This window comes from Musca autumnalis, unplaced genomic scaffold (genome assembly GCF_047663935.1).
Source record: "Musca autumnalis isolate F117 unplaced genomic scaffold, ASM4766393v1 scaffold_5, whole genome shotgun sequence".
In the NCBI taxonomy this organism is placed as follows: Eukaryota; Metazoa; Arthropoda; class Insecta; order Diptera; family Muscidae; genus Musca; species Musca autumnalis.
In genome coordinates this window covers 88,913,924-88,938,849 of record NW_027412088.1, presented here as the reverse complement: position 1 = coordinate 88,938,849, position 24,926 = coordinate 88,913,924, and the positions used below count along the sequence as shown (strand labels likewise).

The 24,926-nt window shown below is 36.3% G+C and overlaps 1 protein-coding gene across 3 annotated transcripts in view; it reads right to left on the bottom strand.

Moving 5' to 3' along the window:
* Positions 1-24,926, bottom strand: part of Camta (Calmodulin-binding transcription activator) — a 283,414-nt gene that overhangs the window by 244,619 nt on the left and 13,869 nt on the right. For all 3 annotated transcript variants that reach the window (XM_073990712.1, XM_073990711.1, XM_073990710.1), the window contains one exon: positions 2,004-2,847. In XM_073990712.1, the coding sequence (XP_073846813.1) occupies positions 2,004-2,744 (741 nt within the window). In that variant the 5' untranslated portion in view covers positions 2,745-2,847. The remainder of the gene's footprint in view (positions 1-2,003; positions 2,848-24,926) is intronic.

Here is a 24,926-nt window from a genome sequence, read left to right as displayed (position 1 = left end):
GTTTTAATGTTGTATTTTCTTTTACCAATATCCATGTTCTTTTACAGTGGATTGTTAATAACTGACATTTTTCTTGCTAGAAATGTTTATTAATTTGAAAATTTATTTATTTTTTATACAAAAAATAAGAATTAATTAATCTCAAAGTTATTTGTGCAAAAAATGACGGTATGGCAACACAAATTATTATTTCAAGGGTTCACAAGTCGCGCCATTATTTTCCATTTTCCGACTTGTCAACCCTTGTTCACTTTTTGTGCTCCTCCCTGCTCAATCATAATAGCTCGAGCAGGTGAAAGTGAACTGCAACTCACTTGTGAGTAGCTCCCTACGTGAAGATTCATAATCGCTATGTATATGTTACATCTTCTTTCAATAGAATACATTAGGAAATTCATTTTAAAATGTTTTTTTTTTTTGCATCCTTTAGAAGATCTGTTTCCCATAGAAGACCTTTTGTACGTCCATTTTATAAGGTTTCCTCCCTTTACAAGGAATACCTTATGATCTTCCAATGGAAGGCACATTTTAGAAAGCCTTCATCCTTTAGAAACTCTCTATCCCACAGAAGGAGATTGTCCACATCATACGCTACACCCCTTCAACGAAATCTACACATGTTACCTCTAGTCCCTTTAGATCAAACCCGTTCGTTGGTGTTGATATGGTTACGAAGTTTTTCGGCAAATCACACACACGCGACCCGAACGCAAAGTAAGAGAGCAAATGTTTTAATTTTTTTACTTCAGTCTTGTACAGAATATCATGCAAGCAGGTTGATGCCGCATTATTTGTTTTTTTTGGGTACACTGAAAAGATTTTGCAGTTGTACAGCAAATATGTGGAGGGAAGATTTTAAAAATGATTTTTTGTTTTGTATTAATATTTTTAATGACGCAGAATGCCTCGTCTGCAATACAACAATAAAAAATGTATATCCATCTTACCTTAGGCGCCATTATAATACGCATACAAAATATCATTTAATGACGGGAAATGTGCGAAAAAAATAATATGCCAGCTTAAAGATAATTTAACAAATAAAAATAATAGGTGTCTTAATATTATAAAAGACAAAGGCAATTATGATAATGCCACAATCAAGGCCTCATATAAGATTGCTTTGGAATTGGCCAACAAATGTAGACCTTTTGAAGATGGGGGTTTTTTAAAGAAGTTTTTATGTCAGTATTACCTTTTTTTGGAGATACTGGTAGAAAAATGGAAGACATTTTCAAAGAGGTGCCTTTATCTCGGTCCACAATAGTCCGCCGCACCGAGTCAATAGGGAAAATCGTAGAACATGAAACAAAGGAGAGGATTCGAAATGCGGTATATGTATCTGTTTGCTTTGATGAAAGCACTGATATAAGGGACACAAGTCAAATGCTAATTTATATTAGAACCGTAGACAATTTGTTCAATGCATTTGAAGAAATTTTAAAGTTGAAATCATTTTATGGAAATGTAACTGGAAAAGCCATTTAACTCTTAGCAATCACAGTTTTAATAAAAGAAACTGAAGTGGATACTTTTGAATGTGATTCAGTGTATATTATTTTTAATTTTAGTCATACAAAGCGAACGCGCCAACAATATATTTTTTCTATTTGAAAATTTTGCCTTTTTAGGCGAAGATCATTTTTAGTATTATTTTTTTTTTAAATTTATTTATCGAGCTATAATGCAAATGAAAAAGGAAAGCCGACGATTCGAACCCACACACCCAACACTATGTTTGGCTCTGAACGCTAACACGCCGTGACAACTTTTTTCCTGTGTTTTTCATTTCATACTCAATATGAAAATCATCACCCTGTTCTGTCAGTGTAATTTTACCCACACATAAACAATTTAAGCGATCGCTCTTCTTGGGCGGCTATGCTTTAGATGCATCCAGTCTACGCTGCACACGTAGATTATGTCATTCATTTCGTCAGAACTTTGTCATCGGATTTTTTGCAAATATGAAAAATACCAAACAAAACCTCTTATGTACTTACATTTTTAAATAGAAACGGCCTGTCTGTTGATGATACTGTGGAATTTGATTTCTTTAGCTGGCCAGATTGCAACAACACTGTCTCCAATTGACTTGCATTGATGGGCGTCTGCAGCAATATGGTATTCGATTCTTTGGGTAGAATTTGAGCTGTGGTGGTGGCGCCGCCAGTGGAATTAATGGCATTTGTGGTGATAGTAGCGCCATTACTTCCTCCAACCGTCGACGACGGCGCTGCCAGCACAGTTCCGCCCACAATACCACCATTGGTATTGGTTAATAAGGAAATGCTTGTTTTACGAGCAACAGTTGTGGTTGCTGGCAATTGGGTTAATGTTGCCACGGTGGCTTTTTCATTTTGTTGTTGTAGCTGCAACTGTTGTTGGTGTTGTTGTTGCTGCTGCGCCTGTTGCTGCTGCTGATGATGTTCTGTGAGAAATGTAAAGATGTCCTGCTTATTTTGGATAACAATTTCGCCATGTTCATTGCGTGAACCACGCACAACAATAATGTTGTTGGTTAAATGTTGTTGCTGTTGTTGTTGATGCGGTTGTTGAGTTGTTGTTGGCGCCAGTGCCGATTGCAGCTGTGAGGTATGAGCAACAAGTAAACCGGAAGGTTGCTGTTGCTGCGTTTGTATTTGAAATTGTAATGTTGTTGTTGGTTGTTGGATGACACTTTGATTGGTTAATTGTTGGTGTTGCTGTTGATGCGGCTGCTGCTGCTGTTGTTGTTGCTGCATTAATAATAATTGCTGATAATTATCGTTGTTTTAAGGACATTGGTATGTTTTTCCTTTGCGCTGGAAGAATATGTCTTTGATTGGAATAGGTGTGGTGTCGGACCTGCAAAGAAAAAGGAAAAAATTGCAAATTAGAGCATTGTATTAGGAAACGGTAATGAGAAAAGGGGATTTTAATCAGCAATCAATTAATTATGTAACCCATTACAAAGTAATGTAAACATGTCACTAAGTTATGAGTACGGTGACACAGAGCGTGGGTGTCCTACTACAAAACGTTTAAACAACCCTTAATGTTCGTGGCATAGTATTTAGTGTGTTCGGCTACAAATCAGAAGTTCGCATGATCAAATCCAGCAGAGAGCGAAATAAAATAAAAATAAAATATAATTAAATAAAATAAAATAAAATAAAGTAAAATAAAATAAAATAAAATAAAATAAAATAAAATAAAATAAAATAAAATACAATAAAATAATATAAAATAAAATAAAATAATATAAAATAAAATAAAATAAAATAAAATAAAATAAAATAAAATAAAATAAAATAAAATAAAATAAAATAAAATAAAGGAAAATAAAATAAAATAAAATAAAATAAAAAAATAAAATAAAATGAAACAAAATAAAGTAAAATAAAATGAAGTGAATTAAAATAAAAGAAAATAAAACAAAATAAAATAAAATAATATAAAATAAAATAAAATAAAATAAAATAAAAAAATGAAATAAAATAAAATGAAATAAAATAAAATAAAAAAATAAAATAAAATAATATAAAATAAAATAAGATAATATAAAATAAAATAAAATAAAATAAAATAAAACAAAATAAAATAAAGTAAAACAAAATAAAATAAAATAAAATAAAATAAAACTAAATAAAATAAAATAAAATAAAATAAAATAAAATAAAATAAAATAAAATAAAATAAAATAAAATAAAATAAAATAAAATAAAATAAAATAAAATAAAAATAAAATGAAATAAAATAAAAATAAAATGAAATAAAATAAAGTAAATAAAATAAAAAGTATGACGTGTGTTGAACTTGAAAACAAATTCCACCTCTTCTGTTCTAAAAATAGGAATTTTTTAGCTTATTATTAAACTTCTAGTGGCCATAGAATAACCTCTTATTCTAGTGGTCATAGAACAAATAGTAATTACGTGCGGCATTCCCTTGTTAAAATAATGGGTTAGTATGTGGGTTTGTAAGTAGTTACGACTACCAAAAAGTGCTATAAAAACCCATTTTAGTACGGATTTTTTGCTGGGAATGCCGATGACGATTACGAGTTGCGCCGTCTGTAAGGCGAGATATAGAGAGAAAGAGAAAATAAGATTTTTGAAAGGGCTTCCCCAATAGTCGTCGTTTAATAAGATTTCCATCTTCGTTGAATAAAAAATCTTTAGGGTGTCCTCTTCGAATGCCTTCATCGTTTAGAAGGACTTGTTAATGCTTATCCTCCTTTAAAAGGACCTCTAGAAGGCATTTTTCCATAAAATCTCGTAAGATAGTTCTTCTTAGATAGGCATTCCTCCTTTAGAAGGTCCTCTTTTAAAAGTATTCTTTTTATAGCAGCATCTTTAAAAGTCTTCTTCTCGAGGGGTTTCTTCCCAGAGAAAACCTCTAAAAATTTTTCTGAAAATATAACTTCTTCATTCTGGCTTTAGCAGAACCCTTAAAACGTGTTCTTGCTATAGAAAGTTATTCTTCTTTTGGAAGGTATTCTTCTCTTATAGAAGCAAGAAGACTTTAAAAACGTCCTTTTTATAGACCTCTTTCTTTCGCAGGACCGTCAAAGGCATTTTCCCTTATTAAAAGTTTATCTTCTTTTAGAAGAGTGTCTGAAAGGAGGACCGAAATACGTCTTAAAGGATATCTTTCTACCTCTAGAAGGAATCCTCCACGTAAAATATATTTGGAGGATCCCATGTCGAATGGTTTCTTCCTTTTGAAAGCACTAGAAGAAGGTCCTTTAAAAGGGTGTCCTTCTATAAGCAGGACCTCTAAAGGCCTTCTTATCATAGAAAATCTCTTTAAATGGTAGACTTATAAAAAGTCATATGCAAAGAGTGGCCTAGAATGCCTTAAGAAGGTCCTTTATAAAGGCCTTCTTTTTAAAGCAGGACCCTTAACGTTTTTTTGCCCTTATAAGAAGTCCTTCTTTTCTTAGAAAGACCTCTGAAGACGTTCTTTTATAAGGTCTCTTCTATCAATTTGAAAATCTTTAGAGGGTCCTTTTTCCAAGGTCTTTTGTTCATGAGTCTGAAGAACATATTGGTCGCGCCGGTGCAACGTGGTTACAGGTTACAAAGTTGTGAGTAAAGATCTGAACAGAAGTGGAGGTAATTCATGTAATGGCCAGAGTGGCATGGCGCTGGCAGGGCAAATAGATTAATGCAAAAAGAGGACACCCCCACCAGAAGGAGACAGCCACAGTTCGGCAGTCAGACAAATCGTATCAACGGGAAAGCTAATTGACTAAATTCAGAGGACTGTGCAGCATAATTATTAGGTTTGCAAAACGGATTTTGAGGTCGATGATCTTCGTCGAACAAACCCAGAGTTAAGAAACCAACCCCAGGAAAAAGAAGGAGATGCATCAATCTCGTCCGGCGGTGTCAACCGACAATCTATGTTAAACCGATATATTGTTGAGCATTCCAACAATGATACCTCGAAGAAAGATTATTACATGACATAAGATCTTTTCCGGTCATTCGTGGTGTTGCAAAAGCCATACGAAATGATAAATCCGCGAAAGCAACAGGCTCGGACGGGATCTCCATTGTGATGCTGCAGTATCTGGTTGAGCCTTGAGTAAATTATCCAATAAAAGTCCTTAACTTGTCGTTAGCCACACTCAACGTTCGCAAAGTATGGAACCAGTTAAGAATCAGTTGTCGTTCATCAGCATGGATTTCGCAAGCAGCTGCTCTCGAAAATGGGCTGAGGGTGTAGTGGTCCCACTACTGAAGCCAAGCAAAACTGCCATAAAAGCAAGCAAGGATATTAAAAGCACAGCTCCAATCACACTGTTTATCACATGAACTGCGGATATATGTACAAATCGAAACCAGAACAATTCCGTTCATCAATAACCCCAAATAACGTGCAGTTACATTCATAGCATTCTTATGCCATGATAATCTCCTCTTCTTCTGTAATATGCGTCGCTGGTGTGGTCCGCGAATACAAACAAGTACAAGAAGGATCTTGAGAGTGTAATCTTCTATCAAAAGTCATCCAGGTCTTCTATAAGAAGTCCTTCGGGCCTTCTATGAAACTTCATTCTGATTTTTTATAAGATGGCATCCAGGTCAACGATAAGAATACCGCTTTGTCTTTTATAACAAAAAAACTCCTGGCCCTCTTTAAGAAGTAAGTCGTCTGTAAGAAGACCTCCTATGAGACGACATCCTGAATTTCCATTAGAAGACCTCCTAGTCCATTGCCTTGTTTTCTACAAGAAGACCTGGAGGTCCTCCTAGTTTTCTGTGAGAAGTTTGCCTGATATTCTATAAAAAAAGCCTGCGATTCTTCTGTAAGAAGAAAGATCTAATGGCCATCTAAACATGATCTCCTTGTTTCCTATAAGAATATCCCTAGTCTTCAATAAAAGACAATTAGAAAACCTACTGGTCTTCAATAACAAGTTTTCTGGATGTTCTGTAAGAAGACGTCCTGGTGTTCATTTAGAAGTTCTCTTTTGTAAGAAAAAACCCTGGTCTACAGTAAGAAGACCTCCTAGACTTCTATATACAAGAAGACTGTCTGGTTCTCTTAAAAATACCTCAGGTTCTTCTATAAAAAACTTTCTTAACTTTCATAGTAAGACTCCCTGTCTTCTTACATATATAAGAATTCCTCCCGATCATCTATAAGAACACCGTCTATAAGATGGCCTCCTGTTATTCTTCTATAAGACAACCATGGGTTATTTTATAAGAAGTCCCCCAAGGCCATCTAATGACGTCCTTTCTTAGAATATGTCTTTGTCTTCTATAAGAAGACTTCCTGGTTTTTTATTAGAAAACCTAATGTCTTCTTTAAGAAGGCCTACTGGTCTTCTATAACAAGAACTACTGGTCTTTTTTAGAAGGCAGCCTGATTTAAATAAGAAGTCTTCCTTGCAGTCTGTAGGAAGAACTCATGATCTATTATCATCTGGTCTAAGGAATACCTCCTTGTCTTCTCTAAAAAGACCGCATCGTCTTCCATTAGAATTCCTCCTGATCTTCTATTAGAGGGCCTATTTGTATGAAACCTACTGGTCTTCTATAAGAAAACCTACTTGTCTTCTATAAGAAAACCTACTTGTCTGCTATTGGCAGACCTACTGGTCTTCTGTAAGAAGACGGCGTGATTTTAAATAAGAAGACTCCCTTGCATTCTTTATGAAGAACTCCTGGTCTATTCTAAGAAGTCCTGCTAGACTTCTATAAGATGATTGTCTAGTTTTCTAAGGAATACATTCCTGTCTTCACTAAAAGGAACTCCGGGTCTTCTATTAAAAGACCTCCTGGTCTTCTATTAGAAGACCTTCTTGTCTCCATTAGAAGATCTACTGGTCGTATATAAGAAGACCACCTGGTCTTCCATTAGAAGTCCTAATTTTCTTCTACTGGGAGACCTACCGGTTTCATATACGGTCTAGTGGTCGTCTATAAAAAGACCTCCTAGTCTCCTATTTGGAGACCTACTGACCTTCTATAAGAAGTTATACTGGTCGTCTATAAGAAGAGCTCCAGGACCCTATTAGGAGACCTACTGACCTTTTATAAATAGTTATACTGGTCATCTATAAGAAGAACTCATGGTCTCCTATTCGGGGACTCATGGTCTTCTGTTAGAAATATATAAGAAGACTGACCGGTTTTCTAAAAATACCTCCCATTGTTCTATCACACAACTTCCTCAACTTCCATATGAAGACGACCCCGAAGGCTCCTTGGCCATCTTTAAGACCTTTTGGATTTCTGTAAAAAGGTATCTTATATGGACGATAGAACTCCATGGCGTATGAGGAATGATCTTCGAAATCAGAAGAGAAAGGGAGAATTCCTGAAATCAGATATGATTTATCAAGCAGGATTGAAAAACTTTCACACCGATGCAATCGATGGTGCCATAAACAAGTATCGTGTGAATGCCCTCGCACTTTATCGCAGCTGAAAAACGTCAACGTAATACAGTATTTTTGTGTTCAACTAAGTCCTGGGGGAGCCACTTCCAAAACATGTTCCCAGCATGCGGTAAAGGTCTGACACCTAGGTCGTACTTATATCTTCCACGTCTATGCACCAATGTATGAAATGTACCATCTCAGTAAAGAGAAGGCGTTAACCCCGGTTTATTGTTTATATAGTGGGGAAGTCAGTATACACTTGAAATGAAATAGACAACAAAATAAAACCTATGAGGACCTTATGCTACGAAACCCAATAGAGGCCAACTAAAAATCAATTTTTAACTCAGTTTAAAAATGCTTCTTAACTTAACAAAAGTTCTGCTTCAATTTCATCAATTGATACACCGAGGACAAGTTGTTACTACATACTTACTATCACAATCTAACGTCAACTTCTGACAACAACAAAATAACAACAAGCAAACGGTGAGTTGTTGCCTCCAACAACCCACTTTGTCAAGTTAAATGTTAAAAATCGCTGTCACAAGTGTCATTCCTGCTCCTCCCACAACAACTTGACAACAGGTTCGTTGAAAGCTTTCAATTGATAATGTCCTTTAGACAAAATGTCCTGACATTTTGCACAGGCGGTATGCAAACTATTTTATTGTCATCAAGTTAACATTTTCAAAGAGAGCAAATATGTCACGACGTGCCATTTTTTGTAACAATGAATTTGGTGCGTGGCATAGCCTTCTCCCTTTGGTGAAGTAGATAGCCGGTGTTTGCTGTTTTGGTCGATTTGTTGGTCAATGGTCTATGTGTGCATGTGTCTATCTATCTATATATGTGATCAACAAATAAACATGACCCTCCTGCTCGCTCTCCCACAAATATTCCAAACTCCAGAATGCTATCGGCACGAAGAATTCTTAGATAAACCATCTAAAGGGTAAACTAACCGGAAATTTATTACTTCATATTGTCAATGGATACATGAATGTCATGAATGTATAAAAAGGAACCAATAAATGTGCGGACGAACGACCGACCACTCGGTTCGAGGGAATTTTTTTGCGTTAGAAAAACTAACATTTGTTATGGGGCCATTCATAGATTTTCGCGTCCTTTTTTCTCTGTATATATCCTCGTTTCTTTGTAGTTTCATGAAGGGTTTTGTTGTGAACGAAAGGGGTCCTTCGGAAAAATGACACTGACATCTATTGTGTAAACACATTTTCTCTGTAACAAAATAAACTTTCTGATAGTTTTTTTTTGGGTTCTTTGGGGTCACTCGGAAGGGATAAAAGTAATAACAAATAGTCAACATATCAATGAGATTTAGAAAAAAGAACAAAATATTGACTACTTTCAAATACAGAGAGAATACAGTGGTGCAAAAGTTAATCTCTCATAGAGGATTGTTAGAAAATCTTCTCATTTAGTAGACCTACAGAAGTCCTTATTTCTATAAAAGATCTTAAGAAGGTGCTCCACATATAGAAGACAATTAGAAGAATCCGACAGAAAACCTTTAGATATTTTTCCTTGCGAAGAACATTAGAAGGTATTCTTCCCGTAGAAAACATTTTAGAAGACTTTCTTCCCACAAAACACCTTTAGAAAGCTTTTTCCTATATAAAACCTCTAAAAAGTCTCCTCACAGAAGAAAATCATCCATTCATAGAGGAAGGCTTTCTTCGCATAGAAGAAGACCTGCTTCTTATTAAAGAAGATATTCTTCTCATAGAAGAGGGTATTCTTCACATAGAAGAAGCTCTTCTTCTCAAAGAAGAAGCTATTCTTCTCATAGAAAAAGCTCTTCTTCTCATAGACAGAAGAAGGTCTACTTCTCATACAATAAGCTATTCTTCTCATAGAAAATACATTCTTCTCACAGAAGAAAGTCTTCTTCGCATAAAAGATCGTCTTCTTCTCGTAGTAGAAAGTTTTCTTCTAATAGAAGATGTTTTTTCTCAAAGAAGAATGTCTTTTTTTCATAGAAGAATATATTATTTTCATAGAAGGTCTTCTTCTCATGAAAAAGGTGTTCCTCTCATAAAAGTAGGCGTTCCTCTGATAAAAGAAGGTCTTCTCATAGAAGAAGGTCTTCTTCTCATAGAAGAAGGTCTTCTTCTCATAGAAGAAGGTCTTCTTCTCATAGAAGAAGGTCTTCTTCTCAAAGAAGAACGTATTCTTCTCATAGAAAATTGTCTTCTTCTCATAGAATAAGACCGTCTTCTCATAGCAGAAAGTCCTCTTCTCATAGAAGAATGTCCTTTTCTTACGAAGAAAGTTGTATTCCGATTGCAGAAGGGCTTCTTCTAATATAAAAATGTTTTCTCGTAGAAGAAGACCCTCTTCTCATAGCAGAAGGTCCACTTCTCATAGAAGAAAGTTGTCCTCCCATAGAATAAGGTCTCCTTCCCATCGAAGAAGGTCATGTTCCCATAGAAGAAGGTCTTCATCCCAAAGAAGAAGGTCCTCTTCCCATAGAAGAAGGTATTCTTCCCATAGAAGAATGTTTTTTTTTATGGAAGAAGATCTTCTTCATATAGAATATAGAAAAATTTCCATCAGATCCCCTGTGGTGGATTTTTCTATAGAAAAATTTCCATCAGGTCCCCTGTGGTGGATTTTTCTATAGAAAAATTTCCATCAGGTCCCCTGTGGTGGATTTTTCTATAGAAAAATTTCCATCAGGTCCCCTGTGGTGGATTTTTCTATAGAAAAATTTCCATCAGGTCCCCTGTGGTGGATTTTTCTATAGAAAAATTTCCATCAGGTCCCCTGTGGTGGATTTTTCTATAGAAAAATTTCCATCAGGTCCCCTGTGGTGGATTTTTCTATAGAAAAATTTCCATCAGGTCCCCTGTGGTGGATTTTTCTATAGAAAAATTTCCATCAGGTCCCCTGTGGTGGATTTTTCTATAGAAAAATTTCCATCAGATCCCCTGTGGTGGATTTTTCTATAGAAAAATTTCCATCAGGTCCCCTGTGGTGGATTTTTCTATAGAAAAATTTCCATCAGGTCCCCTGTGGTGGATTTTTCTATAGAAAAATTTCCATCAGGTCCCCTGTGGTGGATTTTCCTATAGAAAAATTTCCATCAGGTCCCCTGTGGTGGATTTTCCTATAGAAAAATTTCCATCAGGTCCCCTGTGGTGGATTTTTCTATAGAAAAATTTCCATCAGGTCCCCTGTGGTGGATTTTTCTATAGAAAAATTTCCATCAGGTCCCCTGTGGTGGATTTTTCTATAGAAAAATTTCCATCAGGTCCCCTGTGGTGGATTTTTCTATAGAAAAATTTCCATCAGGTCCCCTGTGGTGGATTTTTCTATAGAAAAATTTCCATCAGGTCCCCTGTGGTGGATTTTTCTATAGAAAAATTTCCATCAGGTCCCCTGTGGTGGATTTTTCTATAGAAAAATTTCCATCAGGTCCCCTGTGGTGGATTTTTCTATAGAAAAATTTCCATCAGGTCCCCTGTGGTGGATTTTTCTATAGAAAAATTTCCATCAGGTCCCCTGTGGTGGATTTTTCTATAGAAAAATTTCCATCAGGTCCCCTGTGGTGGATTTTTCTATAGAAAAATTTCCATCAGGTCCCCTGTGGTGGATTTTTCTATAGAAAAATTTCCATCAGGTCCCCTGTGGTGGATTTTTCTATAGAAAAATTTCCATCAGGTCCCCTGTGGTGGATTTTTCTATAGAAAAATTTCCATCAGGTCCCCTGTGGTGGATTTTTCTATAGAAAAATTTCCATCAGGTCCCCTGTGGTGGATTTTTCTATAGAAAAATTTCCATCAGGTCCCCTGTGGTGGATTTTTCTATAGAAAAATTTCCATCAGGTCCCCTGTGGTGGATTTTTCTATAGAAAAATTTCCATCAGGTCCCCTGTGGTGGATTTTTCTATAGAAAAATTTCCATCAGGTCCCCTGTGGTGGATTTTTCTATAGAAAAATTTCCATCAGGTCCCCTGTGGTGGATTTTTCTATAGAAAAATTTCCATCAGGTCCCCTGTGGTGGATTTTTCTATAGAAAAATTTCCATCAGGTCCCCTGTGGTGGATTTTTCTATAGAAAAATTTTCATCAAGTCCCCTGTGGTGGATTTTTCTATAGAAAAATTTTCATCAGGTCCCCTGTGGTGGATTTTTCTATAGAAAAATTTCCATCAGGTCTCCTGTGGTGGATTTTTCTATAGAAAAATTTCCATCAGGTCTCCTGTGGTGGATTTTTCTATAGAAAAATTTCCATCAGGTCTCCTGTGGTGGATTTTTCTATAGAAAAATTTCCATCAGGTCTCCTGTGGTGGATTTTTCTATAGAAAAATTTCCATCAGGTCTCCTGTGGTGGATTTTTCTATAGAAAAATTTCCATCAGGTCTCCTGTGGTGGATTTTTCTATAGAAAAATTTCCATCAGGTCTCCTGTGGTGGATTTTTCTATAGAAAAATTTCCATCAGGTCTCCTGTGGTGGATTTTTCTATAGAAAAATTTCCATCAGGTCTCCTGTGGTGGATTTTTCTATAGAAAAATTTCCATCAGGTCCCCTGTGGTGGATTTTTCTATAGAAAAATTTCCATCAGGTCCCCTGTGGTGGATTTTTCTATAGAAAAATTTCCATCAGGTCCCCTGTGGTGGATTTTTCTATAGAAAAATTTCCATCAGGTCCCCTGTGGTGGATTTTTCTATAGAAAAATTTCCATCAGGTCCCCTGTGGTGGATTTTTCTATAGAAAAATTTCCATCAGGTTCCCTGTGGTGGATTTTTCTATAGAAAAATTTCCATCAGGTCCCCTGTGGTGGATTTTTCTATAGAAAAATTTCCATCAGGTCCCCTGTGGTGGATTTTTCTATAGAAAAATTTCCATCAGGTCCCCTGTGGTGGATTTTTCTATAGAAAAATTTCCATCAGGTCCCCTGTGGTGGATTTTTCTATAGAAAAATTTCCATCAGGTCCCCTGTGGTGGATTTTTCTATAGAAAAATTTCCATCAGGTCCCCTGTGGTGGATTTTTCTATAGAAAATTTTCCATCAGGTCCCCTGTGGTGGATTTTTCTATAGAAAATTTTCCATCAGGTCCCCTGTGGTGGATTTTTCTATAGAAAATTTTCCATCAGGTCCCCTGTGGTGGATTTTTCTATAGAAAATTTTCCATCAGGTCCCCTGTGGTGGATTTTTCAATAGAAAAATTTCCATCAGGTCCCCTGTGGTGGATTTTTCTATAGAAAAATTTCCATCAGGTCCCCTGTGGTGGATTTTTTCTATAGAAAAATTTCCATCAGGTCCCCTGTGGTGGATTTTTCTATAGAAAAATTTCCATCAGGTCCCCTGTGCTGGATTTTTCTATAGAAAAATTTCCTTCAGGTCCCCTGTGGTGGATTTTTCTATAGAAAAATTTCCATCATGTCCCCTGTGGTGGATTTTTCTATAGAAAAATTTCTATCAGGTCCCCTTTGCTGGATTTTTCTATAGAAAAATTTCCATCAGGTCCCCTGTGGTGGATTTTTCTATAGAAAAATTTCCATCAGGTCCCCTGTGGTGGATTTTTCTATAGAAAAATTTCCATCAGGTCCCCTGTGGTGGATTTTTCTATAGAAAAATTTCCATCAGGTCCCCTGTGGTGGATTTTTCTATAGAAAAATTTCCATCAGGTCCCCTGTGGTGGATTTTTCTATAGAAAAATTTCCATCAGGTCCCCTGTGGTGGATTTTTCTATAGAAAAATTTCCATCAGGTCCCCTGTGGTGGATTTTTCTATAGAAAAATTTCCATCAGGTCCCCTGTGGTGGATTTTTCTATAGAAAAATTTCCATCAGGTCCCCTGTGGTGGATTTTTCTATAGAAAAATTTCCATCAGGTCCCCTGTGGTGGATTTTTCTATAGAAAAATTTCCATCAGGTCCCCTGTGGTGGATTTTTCTATAGAAAAATTTCCATCAGGTCCCCTGTGGTGGATTTTTCTATAGAAAAATTTCCATCAGGTCCCATGTGCTGGATTTTTCTATAGAAAAATTTCCATCAGGTCCGATGTGCTGGATTTTTCTATAGAAAAATTTCCATCAGGTCCCCTGTGGTGGATTTTTCTATAGAAAAATTTCCATCATGTCTCCTGTGGTGGATTTTTCTATAGAAAAATGTCTATCAGGTCCCCTGTGCTGGATTTTTCTATAGAAAAATTTCCATCAGGTCCCCTGTGCTGGATTTTTCTATAGAAAAATTTCCATCAGGTAGTAACTCTTACTTGTGAGTAATAACCAGTGTGCAAAGATTACCCTTATGTTTTAGTCTCTCCCTGTTAAAACAAAAAAAAAAAACTAGACAAAAAGACAACACGCGACAAAATTCACTTCAGAGTTGAGTTATGCCTAACAAGATAATGTACGATGACAAGGACAGTGATGGGGACAAGCCTACGGAACGACACACAAACGCCCCTTGTTACAACTAACCAATAGGCGGGGTGGGGTGTTGGTGTCTAATGCAAGGCAAACACAAAACCCGATTACATGAACTTAAAAACACGTTTACAAAATAGTGGCTTTATTTTAGATGCCAAAACATGGAAGCAAAAACAGTCGAGAAGCGGAAGAAGTGTTTCCTACGCTCAAATATAAAAGAAACACATACGCCACACTATACACTCATGTCGTGTTTTGTGTAGGGGTAGTTAGGAAGTTGTTGTGTTTTTGTTTCTTTTTTCGACCATTTATTAGAGTTGTGTCGTTCATGAACGAACCGGCTCAAAGGAACGATTCCGTGAAAAGAACGAACGGATCCGTATCCACCTCATTCTTTTATATCGTTCATTTAGATCCCCGATGGACGAGTCATTGCTGCTTACAAAATTAGCAGCATTGGTTTTGCAGTAAAAATCTAAACAAACGCTGCGTTAGCCCAAGCAGCATAAATTTCCACACAAAACAAACAATGATTCAGAGATCTACTCTCGCTCAGTAACTCACCTCATTCAGTAGCACATCTCGGTCATTTCTTTCTTTTGCATCATTCGTTCATCTGGTTCTTTCATATCAAAACCACCACCACTACGTTCAGAAACAAAACCACCCCCATTAGCACACAAACAAGCAAGTAACACAACAGTTGTGTCATTCGTGAACGAACATTTTCAAAAGAACGATTCGGTGAAAAGAACGACGGAGTCATATGCAGCAGAGAACGAACGACTTCAAAAGAAAATAATACAGTCAAATGTATTGTTGAACGAAAAAGAGCCAACGAACGAAGTAAATGACCCGGATCTTTTTGGTGAACGGAATGAAAAAGATCGATCAGCTCAATGAACGAGATTGCCCAACACTACCATTTATATGCGTTTAAGAAGAGTAATACTTTTAAAAGAAACAACAACAACAGCAGCTCCGTACACATTATTCGTAGCTGACTGAATGACGTATAAGTGGACATTCAAGTTGGCCAGTCTATAAATGACCCAGGGCGAAAAAGTCAAATGTTAAAAGTAACATAACGGCATAACACATCGACAGCGACCACAACAAAGTCTAACAAATGACTATTATCCAGCGAAAGAAGCTTCGTTCGCCACCCTAAGCCCCCAACCAAGCCACGGACAATTTAGACAAACTACTGCCTCCGTTTTGTCTAACTGACCACTTGGTAAGTATGGCGAAACAATAGATGTGCATGTGTGTGTGTCTGCGTAAGGTTTTGGCTAAAATGAATGGTTCATTGTTGCCTCGTTCAGCTTTTGGCGGGAACATCGAACAAAAAGCTGAAAATAAATAGCCCCACTATCTTTATATCAAAAGCAAAAACCAGGGACATATTTATTGCGCTTTGCATACTTCTTAGGCGGCAATCACTTACACAAAAACCGACAGTCAGTATAACACACCGCGTGCACACACACACGCGTGCTCACAAAAGGCTCTACAGGATAACAGAGAAAGGAACGCAATAAAAAGTGTGTGTGAATTATGAGCCACTAAAAATAGTGTCGACATAACAAATACTAAGACACACACATACACTTACGTCCATATTCACTCACATAGAATACTTGTAACAAACACATAGCCACTCTTCCACATAGCTAACATCTCTTCGGCCTTAAGTGCCTTTACAACTAGGAATTATACTTGAAAATATGTAATAGAAACTTAAGGACTCTTAATGTCTTTAAGTAAAGGACTTAAGATGTCAAAGCCAAAGGATATGACACCAGTTGCTGAGCGAATTCATTATTAATAGAAACGCTTTAACCCGAGAATGCTATGCTAGAAGGATGTTAAACAAAAAATATAAATTTTCAACACGTCCCCTGTAACAGATTTGTCTATAGAAAAATTTCCAACAGGTTGCCTGTGACAGATTTTCTATAGAAAAATTCTCAACAGATTTTCTGTGTCAGATTTTTCTATAGAAAAATGTCCAACAGGTCCCTTGTGGTACATTTTTCATAGACAAATTTTAATCAGGTCCCCTGAGGCAGATATTTTTATAGAAAAATTTTCAGCAGGCCCACTGAGGCAGATTTTTCTATAGAAAAATTGCCAACAGGTTCCCGACGACAGATTTTTCGTAGAAAAATGACCAACAGGTCCCCGGTGACAGATTTTTCTATAGAAAAATTTTCATCATGTCCCCTGTGACAGATTTTTCTATAGAAAAATTTTCATTAGGTCCCCTGTGACAGATTTTTCTATAGAAAAATTTTCATCAGTTCCCCTGTGACAGATTTTTCTAGAGAAAAATTTTCATCAGGTCCCCTGAGATTTTTCTATAGAAAATTTTTCATCAGGTTCCCTGTGACAGATTTTTCTATAGAAAATTTTTCATCAGGTCCCATGTGACAGATTTTTCTATAGAAAAATTTTCATCAGGTCCCCTGTGACAGATTTTTCTATAGAAAAATTTTCATCAGGTCCTCTGTGATAGATTTTTCTATAGAAAAATTTTCATCAGATCCCCGGTGACAGATTTTTCTATAGAAAAATTTTCATCAGGTCCCCTGTGACAGATTTTTCTATAGAAAAATTTTCATTAGGTCCCATGTGACAGATGTTTTTCTATAGAAAAATTTTCATCAGGTCCCGTGTGACAGATTTTTCTATAGAAAAATTTTCATCAGGTCCCCTGTGACAGATTTTTCTAGAGAAAAATTTTCATCAGGTCCCCTGTGACAGATTTTTTTATAGAAAAATTTTCATCAGGTCCCATGTGACAGATTTTTCTATATAAAAATTTTTATCAGATCCCCTGTGACTGATTTTTCTATAGAAAAATCTTCATCATGTCCCGTGTGACAGATTTTTCTATAGAAAAATTTTCATCAGGTCCCCTGTGACAGATTTTTCTATAGAAAAATTTTCATCAGGTCCCCTGTGACAGATTTTTCTATAGAAAAATTTTCATCAGGTCCCATGTGACAGATTTTTCTATAGAAAAATTTTCATCAGGTCCCATGTGACAGATTTTTCTATAGAAAAATTTTCATCAGGTACCCTGTTAAAGATTTTTCTATAGAAAAATTTTTATCAGGTCCCCTGTGACAGATTTTTCTATAGAAAAATGTTCATCAGTTCCCATGTGACAGATTTTTCTACAGAAAAATTTTCAACAGGTCCTATGTGACAGATTTTTCTATAGAAAAATCATGTCTCCTGTGACAGATTTTTCTATAGAAAAATTTTCATCAGGTCCCCAGTGACAGATTTTTCTATAGAAAAATTTTCATCAGGTCCCCTGTGACAGATTTTTCTATAGAAAAATTTTCATCAGGTCCCCTGTGACAGATTTTTCTATAGAAAAATTTTCATCAGGTCCCCTGTGACAGATTTTTCTATAGAAAAATTTTCATCAGGTCCCCTGTGACAGATTTTTCTATAGAAAAATTTTCATCAGGTCCTCTGTGACAGATTTTTCTATAGAAAAATTTTGATCAGGTCCCCTGTGACAGATTTTTCTATAGAAAAATGTTCATTAGGTCCCTTCGTCGGATTTTTCTATAGAAAAATTTTCATCAGTTCCCCTGTGACAGATTTTTTTTCACTGAGATGGTCCCTTTAGCAAATTTCTGCCCTAATTTTCTCTCCAGGAAAATTTCCTCTTGATCAAAAATATGGTGGGCCTAATTCAGTTTTCAACGTTTTCTCTTCTTAAACATTTTAAATGTTAAGTGTACCAGTAGCGCTTCAAGTGCGGGTTTATTCATTTGTTTTTTTTTTTTTTTTGGGGTGTTCATTCTCTAATTAGGTGTCGTATGAGAGATGGTAGCCAGATTACATAGTGATAAAATGCGCGCTTGATATACGATTTAGATTTGACTAGTTTTTTGTTTTCAATTTTCTAAACAATGAGCTATGCAAACACTGAAGGACGCTCTACACAAAAAACCCCGAATGAACTAAGAGTAAAAAGAAAAATCTCAACTAGTATTTCTTTTTTGACGTCGTCCATTTGCCGCTCATTCATGCAAAGGACAAATAATGAACGAACAAACGAACACACATACCCTACTGGTGGTTTGGACACAAAGTAGTTGAATTTGCCAAAGTGGACAAAGTGCACACTGAAGGTTCCGCGCACACACACAAACTACACATATAGCCTGTTTTCGTAACTAATCTAATGGTAGTGGATCCATGCGAGTTAGGGGTTAGAGAACATGTGAGCTAAAGGACATATTTCAAGTGATGTACGTACAGGCCCCCTAAGAAGAAATAAACATATGGTGTAGAAAACCGTTATAGTATTGGAAAATTCTGCTATGCAACGAGCAATCTGCTCGGATTGAGAAACAATTTGTAACGCTAGTTTGGCTACCATTTTCGCTTTGTAATATTCCGATATGTATATGAGTATATGTAGGTCGAAATGAAAAGCCCCAGTTTTATAAAATAATTATGTCGACTATATTTTCCAGTTCTTAGTTCACAGTTTGTGTAAAAATTAGTGAATTCTTGTTATATCCTCTCGAATCACAAATAAATATTTTTGTTACAGAGAAAGTATTGCTCCACAGAACATGGCGTTGGTTCTGATGGTTTTCTTATGGTAGGCCTAGAGGTCTTCTATAGACCTGGATGTCTATTGTATTCTTGCACAAGGCCTTATAAAAGATTATGGGTTTTTTATAGAAAACCATATCGTCTCCTTAAAAAGACCAGGTCTTATTATAGAATCTCTGAAGATCTGGTCTTTTACATAGAGGTTTGTGTTCTTTTTTATAAGGAGACCATTACGTCCTCTATAAGAATACCACAAGGTCTACTATGGGAAGACCATCAGTTCTTCTTTAGGGATGGTCATCTTATAGATGGTTCTTCTTCCATAACAAGACAATCATGTCTTCTATAAGAAGACTATTAGGTCTTCCATAAGACCATTAGGTGTTCTGCAGGAAGACCATCGAGTCTTCTATAAGAAAACCATGAGATGTCCTTAATAAGAATACCATTAGGTCTTTTTAAGTCTTATACAAGACTTGAATGTTAACTATATAGATGACCGTCAGAACATATAAAGAAGACCTGATGGTATCTTTATAGAAGAGCTGATAGTCTTCTTATACAAGACCTGATGGTCTTGGAGGTCTTCCATAGACCAGGAGGTCTTCCATAGACCAAGAGGTCTTCTATATAGAATTCTTCTTAGAAGAAAATATGGTATTTTTATAGAAGACCTGATGGTCTTCTTATTGAAGACTATATGGTCACTTTTGGAAGACCTGATGATCAGCTTATAGAGCTTGGATACCTTTTTTAAACCTGGTGGTCTTCCATAGACCTAGAGGTCTTCTATGAAGAATTTTGCTTAGAACTAAAGATCGTCTTCTATAGAAGCCTTGGTGGTCTTCCTATAGAAGACCAGATGATCTTTTCGTAGAAGACCTGATGGTCTTCTTATAGAAGACCTGATGGTCTCCTTATAGGAAACCTTATGGTCTTGGAGGTCTTTTATAGACATAGACCTATGGGTCTTCTATGAAGAATTCTTCTTAGAACAAAAGATCGTCTTCTATAGAAGACTTGATGGTCTTCCTATAGAAGACCAGATGATCTTCTTGTAGAAGACCTAATGGTCTGCTTATAGAAGACCTGATGGTTTCCTTATAGAAGACCTGTTGGTCTCTTTATAGGAGAACTGATGGTCTTGGAGGTCTTTTATAGACCTGGAGGTCTTCCATAGACCTATGGGTCTTCTATGAAGTATTCTTCTTAGAACAATGGTCTTCTTATAGAAGACCTGATGGTCTTCTTATAGAGGACCTGATGATCTTCTTATAGAAGACCTGATGGTCTTCTTATAGATGGTCTTCTTATCAAAAGATTGTCCTCTTATAGAAGACCTAATGGTCTTCTTATAGAAGACCTAATGGTCTTCTAATAGAAGACCTGATGGTCTTCTTATAGAAGACCTTATGGTCTTCTTATAGAGGACCTGATGATCTTCTTATAGATGGTCTTCTTATCAAAAGATTGTCCTCTTATAGAAGACCTAATGGTCTTCTTATAGAAGACCTGATGGTCTTCTTATAGAAGACCTGATGGTCTTCTTATAGAAGACCTGATGGTCTTCTTATAGAAGACCTGATGGTCTCCTTATAGAGGACCTGATGGTCTTCTTATAGAAGACCTGATGGTCTTCTCATAGAAGACCTGATGGTATTCTTATAGAGGACCTGATGATCTTCTTATATAAGACCTGATGGCCTTCTTATAGAGGACCTGATGATCTTCTTATAGAAGACCTGACGGTATTCTTATAGATGGACTTCTTATCAAAAGATTGTCCTCTTATAGAAGACCTAATGGTCTTCTTATAGAAGACCTGATGGTCTTCTTATAGAAGACCTAATGGTCTTCTTATAGAAGACCTGATGGTCTTCTTATAGAAGACCTAATGGTCTTCTTATAGAAGACCTAATGGTCTTCTTATAGAAGACCTAATGGTCTTCTTATAGAAGACCTGATGGTCTTCTTATAGAAGACCTAATGGTCTTCTTATAGAAGACCTAATGGTCTTCTTATAGAAGACCTAATGGTCTTCTTATAGAAGACCTGATGGTCTTCTTATAGAAGACCTAATGGTCTTCTTATAGAAGACCTAACGGTCCTCTTATAGATGGTCTTCTTATCAAAAGATTGTCCTCTTATAGAAGACCTAATGGTCTTCTAATAGAAGACCTGATGGTCTTCTTATAGAGGACCTGATGATCTTCTTATAGAAGACCTGATGGTCTTCTTATAGATGGTCTTCTTATCAAAAGATTGTCCTCTTATAGAAGACCTAATGGTCTTCTTATAGAAGACCTAATGGTCTTCTAATAGAAGACCTGATGGTCTTCTTATAGAACACCTGATGGTCTTCTTATAGAGGACATGATGATCTTCTTATAGATGGTCTTCTTATCAAAAGATTGTCTTCTTATAGAAGACCTAATGGTCTTCTTATAGAAGACCTGATGGTCTTCTTATAGAAGACCTGATGGTCTTCTTATAGAAGACCTGATGGTCTTCTTATAGAAGACCTGATGGTCTTCTTATAGAAGACCTGATGGTCTCCTTATAGAGGACCTGATGGTCTTCTTATAGAAGACCTGATGGTCTTCTCATAGAAGACCTGATGGTCTTCTTATAGAAGACCTGATGGTATTCTTATAGAGGACCTGATGATCTTCTTATATAAGACCTGATGGTCTTCTTATAGAGGACCTGATGATCTTCTTATAGAAGACCTGACGGTCTTCTTATCAAAAGATTGTCCTCTTATAGAAGACCTAATGGTCTTCTTATAGAAGACCTGATGGTCTTCTTATAGAAGACCTAATGGTCTTCTTATAGAAGACCTAATGGTCTTCTTATAGAAGACCTGATGGTCTTCTTATAGAAGACCTGATGGTCTTCTTATAGAAGACCTGACGGTCTTCTTATAGATGGTCTTCTTATCAAAAGATTGTCCTCTTATAGAAGACCTAATGGTCTTCTTATAGAAGACCTGATGGTCTTCTTATAGAAGACCTAATGGTCTTCTTATAGAAGACCTGATGGTCTTCTTATAGAAGACCTAATGGTCTTCTTATAGAAGACCTAATGGTCTTCTTATAGAAGACCTGATGGTCTTCTTATAGAAGACCTGATGATCTTCTTATAGAAGACCTGATGGTCTTCTTATCAAAAGATTGTCCTCTTATAGAAGACCTAATGGTCTTCTTATAGAAGACCTGATGGTCTTCTTATATTTGGCCTTCTTATGGAAGACCTAATGGTCCTCTTATAGAAGATGACTTTGTTATAGAAGACAATCAGGTCTTCGTTATAGATGGTCTTCCTAGAAAAGACATGACTGTCCCTTTCCTGAAGACCTGATGGGTTCCCTATAGAAGACTTGATGGTCTTCTTATAAAAGACCTGATAGTCGCTATATAAAAGACCTGATGGTCTTCTTATACAAGACCTGATGAACTTGGAGGTCTTTTATAGACCTGGAGGTGTTCTATAGACCTAGAGAATTTTTCTTAGAACAAATGATTGTCCTCTTATAGAAGACCTGATGGTATTCTTATAGAAGACCTGATGGTCTTCTTATAGAAGACCTGATGGTCTCCTTATAGAAGACCTGATGGTCTTCTTATAGAAGACCTGATGGTCTTCTTATAGAAGACTTGATGGTCTTCTTATAGAAGACCTGATGGTCTTCTCATAGAAGACCTGATGGTCTTCTTATAGAAGACCTGATGGTATTCTTATAGAGGACCTGATGATCTTCTTATATAAGACCTGATGGTCTTCTTATAGAAGACCTGACGGTCTTCTTATAGATGGTCTTCTTATCAAAAGATTGTCCTCTTATAGAAGACCTAATGGTCTTCTTATAGAAGACCTGATGGTCTTCTTATAGAAGACCTAATGGTCTTCTTATAGAAGACCTGATGGTCTTCTTATAGAAGACCTAATGGTCTTCTTATAGAAGACCTAATGGTCTTCTTATAGAAGACCTGATGGTCTTCTTATAGAAGACCTGATGATCTTCTTATAGAAGACCTGATGGTCTTCTTATCAAAAGATTGTCCTCTTATAGAAGACCTAATGGTCTTCTTATAGAAGACCTGATGGTCTTCTTATATTTGGCCTTCTTATGGAAGACCTAATGGTCCTCTTATAGAAGATGACTTTGTTATAGAAGACAATCAGGTCTTCGTTATAGATGGTCTTCCTAGAAAAGTCCTGACTGTCCTTTTCCTGAAGACCTGATGGGTTCCCTATAGAAGACTTGATGGTCTTCTTATAAAAGACCTGATAGTCGCTATATAAAAAACCTGATGATCTTCTTATAAAGGAGCTGAGGAAGAAGTCTTGTCATATAATACCCTAATGTCTTCTTGCCCTGTAAAGGAATTCTGTAACTCATTTTTCGAGTTACCGACAAAAATAGGTAAAATTAAAATGCTTATAACTTCTATAGTTAACGAAAATTTTCGGTAAGTTAACAACCAAAATAAAGTTGTCGCTATGTCCTATCAACAGTGTTGTCAATTTTTATTGATACATTTCATTCATAATTTTGCGATTTAATTTTAACGATTTTTTCGGTAACTCGGAAAACGAGTTAGAGAATTACACTACTGGTTCAATTTGGAACCGGATTTGGAATGTGGCTGCAATCACAGACTGCGACCACAACAATTTTGGAGTTGATTAAGGTGATTTATGCTTGTGGAGACTGCACCAAAAAACGTAGTTGAGCCAAATCTATTCTGAATTGAGGAATTGTTTTTCTGAAAATAGTGACGGCATCTGTGTAAATGCTCTTTAATCCTGCCTGAAAGGCATGTCGATATAAGCTTTGTTCCTTTACTTTTTTAATGGTAAAAGTGGTAAAAGAGAAAAGTGTCAAAATTGCTCAAAATTGCTCTCTCATGAACATTTTTACCAGAAAAGTAAAGAAACGGAAACATGGTAGATCTGGCAGCAATGTCAAAAAGAAGCATAAAAAATCAATTTTCGTCTTTTATTTCACAGTTTTTAATTTAGTTTTGTCAGCGTTCGACTTTTTCTTCTGTTTTTCGTCCATTTTTTTCCTTGTGAAAACATCGTCAACCAAAAGTCGAAAAGTCTGTTCTACCATTTTTTACCTGGAGAAATTTGTCTGGTAGCCTGTGGCAGAAGAAAAAGGCATATCTCACTCTCTTAAAAATTGCTGTCAGTTTTACCACTTTTTGGGGTTAAGGAACGCCTTGCAGGTTAAAAATGGTAACAAATGCTAAAAATGGTAACCTCAGGTAAGTAAAGGAACACAGCTATAGTGTCTCTTCGTCTTTTAACGTTGGAGCTCTCTCTCTCTCCTTAGATCAGGAAGTTCCTGGCATATACTCTTGTGCGGGCGGTCTTATGCAGAATATGGTGATTATGATAACATCCGAGTAGCAGACGCACGGGAAGAATCTTTGTCTACTCCTATTAATAGTTTACTGAAGCCAGGAGGAGCTTCCAACAAATCTGAGTAATATTCCATAGTGTTGTATTTTGTAACGAAAGCTATTTTGTCCCTTGTTCCTGCTTCTCAACTTAACCTAGACAGCTATATCATGCCCTGGTGACTTAAAGCTGCTGACAAGTGTGATATTCTTGAGGTTAATCCCTAACTGATTGCATTTATTCTACCAAAGATTTAAATAAATATTACTTTTAATACGAGTTTAACTTTTGCCATTTTTTCAGCCCTAGGACACAAAATAGTATATACTTTCCACTCAATCTTTCATTTGCTGCAGGCTTCGTGATCCGCTCCAATCATTCCTTTTGCAAGGCTTTCAGAAAATATCCGATAATTAAATAGAATGCTGAGAAAGAGGGTACAGGACATCAAGATACTTTGTAAGAGCTGCAAGTCTTCTTCTGCGATTTTCGGGCATTACAGATTGGACTATATCTGGATCAATAAGCCTATTATCTTCCAATGGAGATTCATTGAGGATGTCGTTATTGTCATATCTTTGCGAAATATAATCAACGGGGCATGATTTTCAATTCCTTCCATTATCCATAGTTGCTTGGGA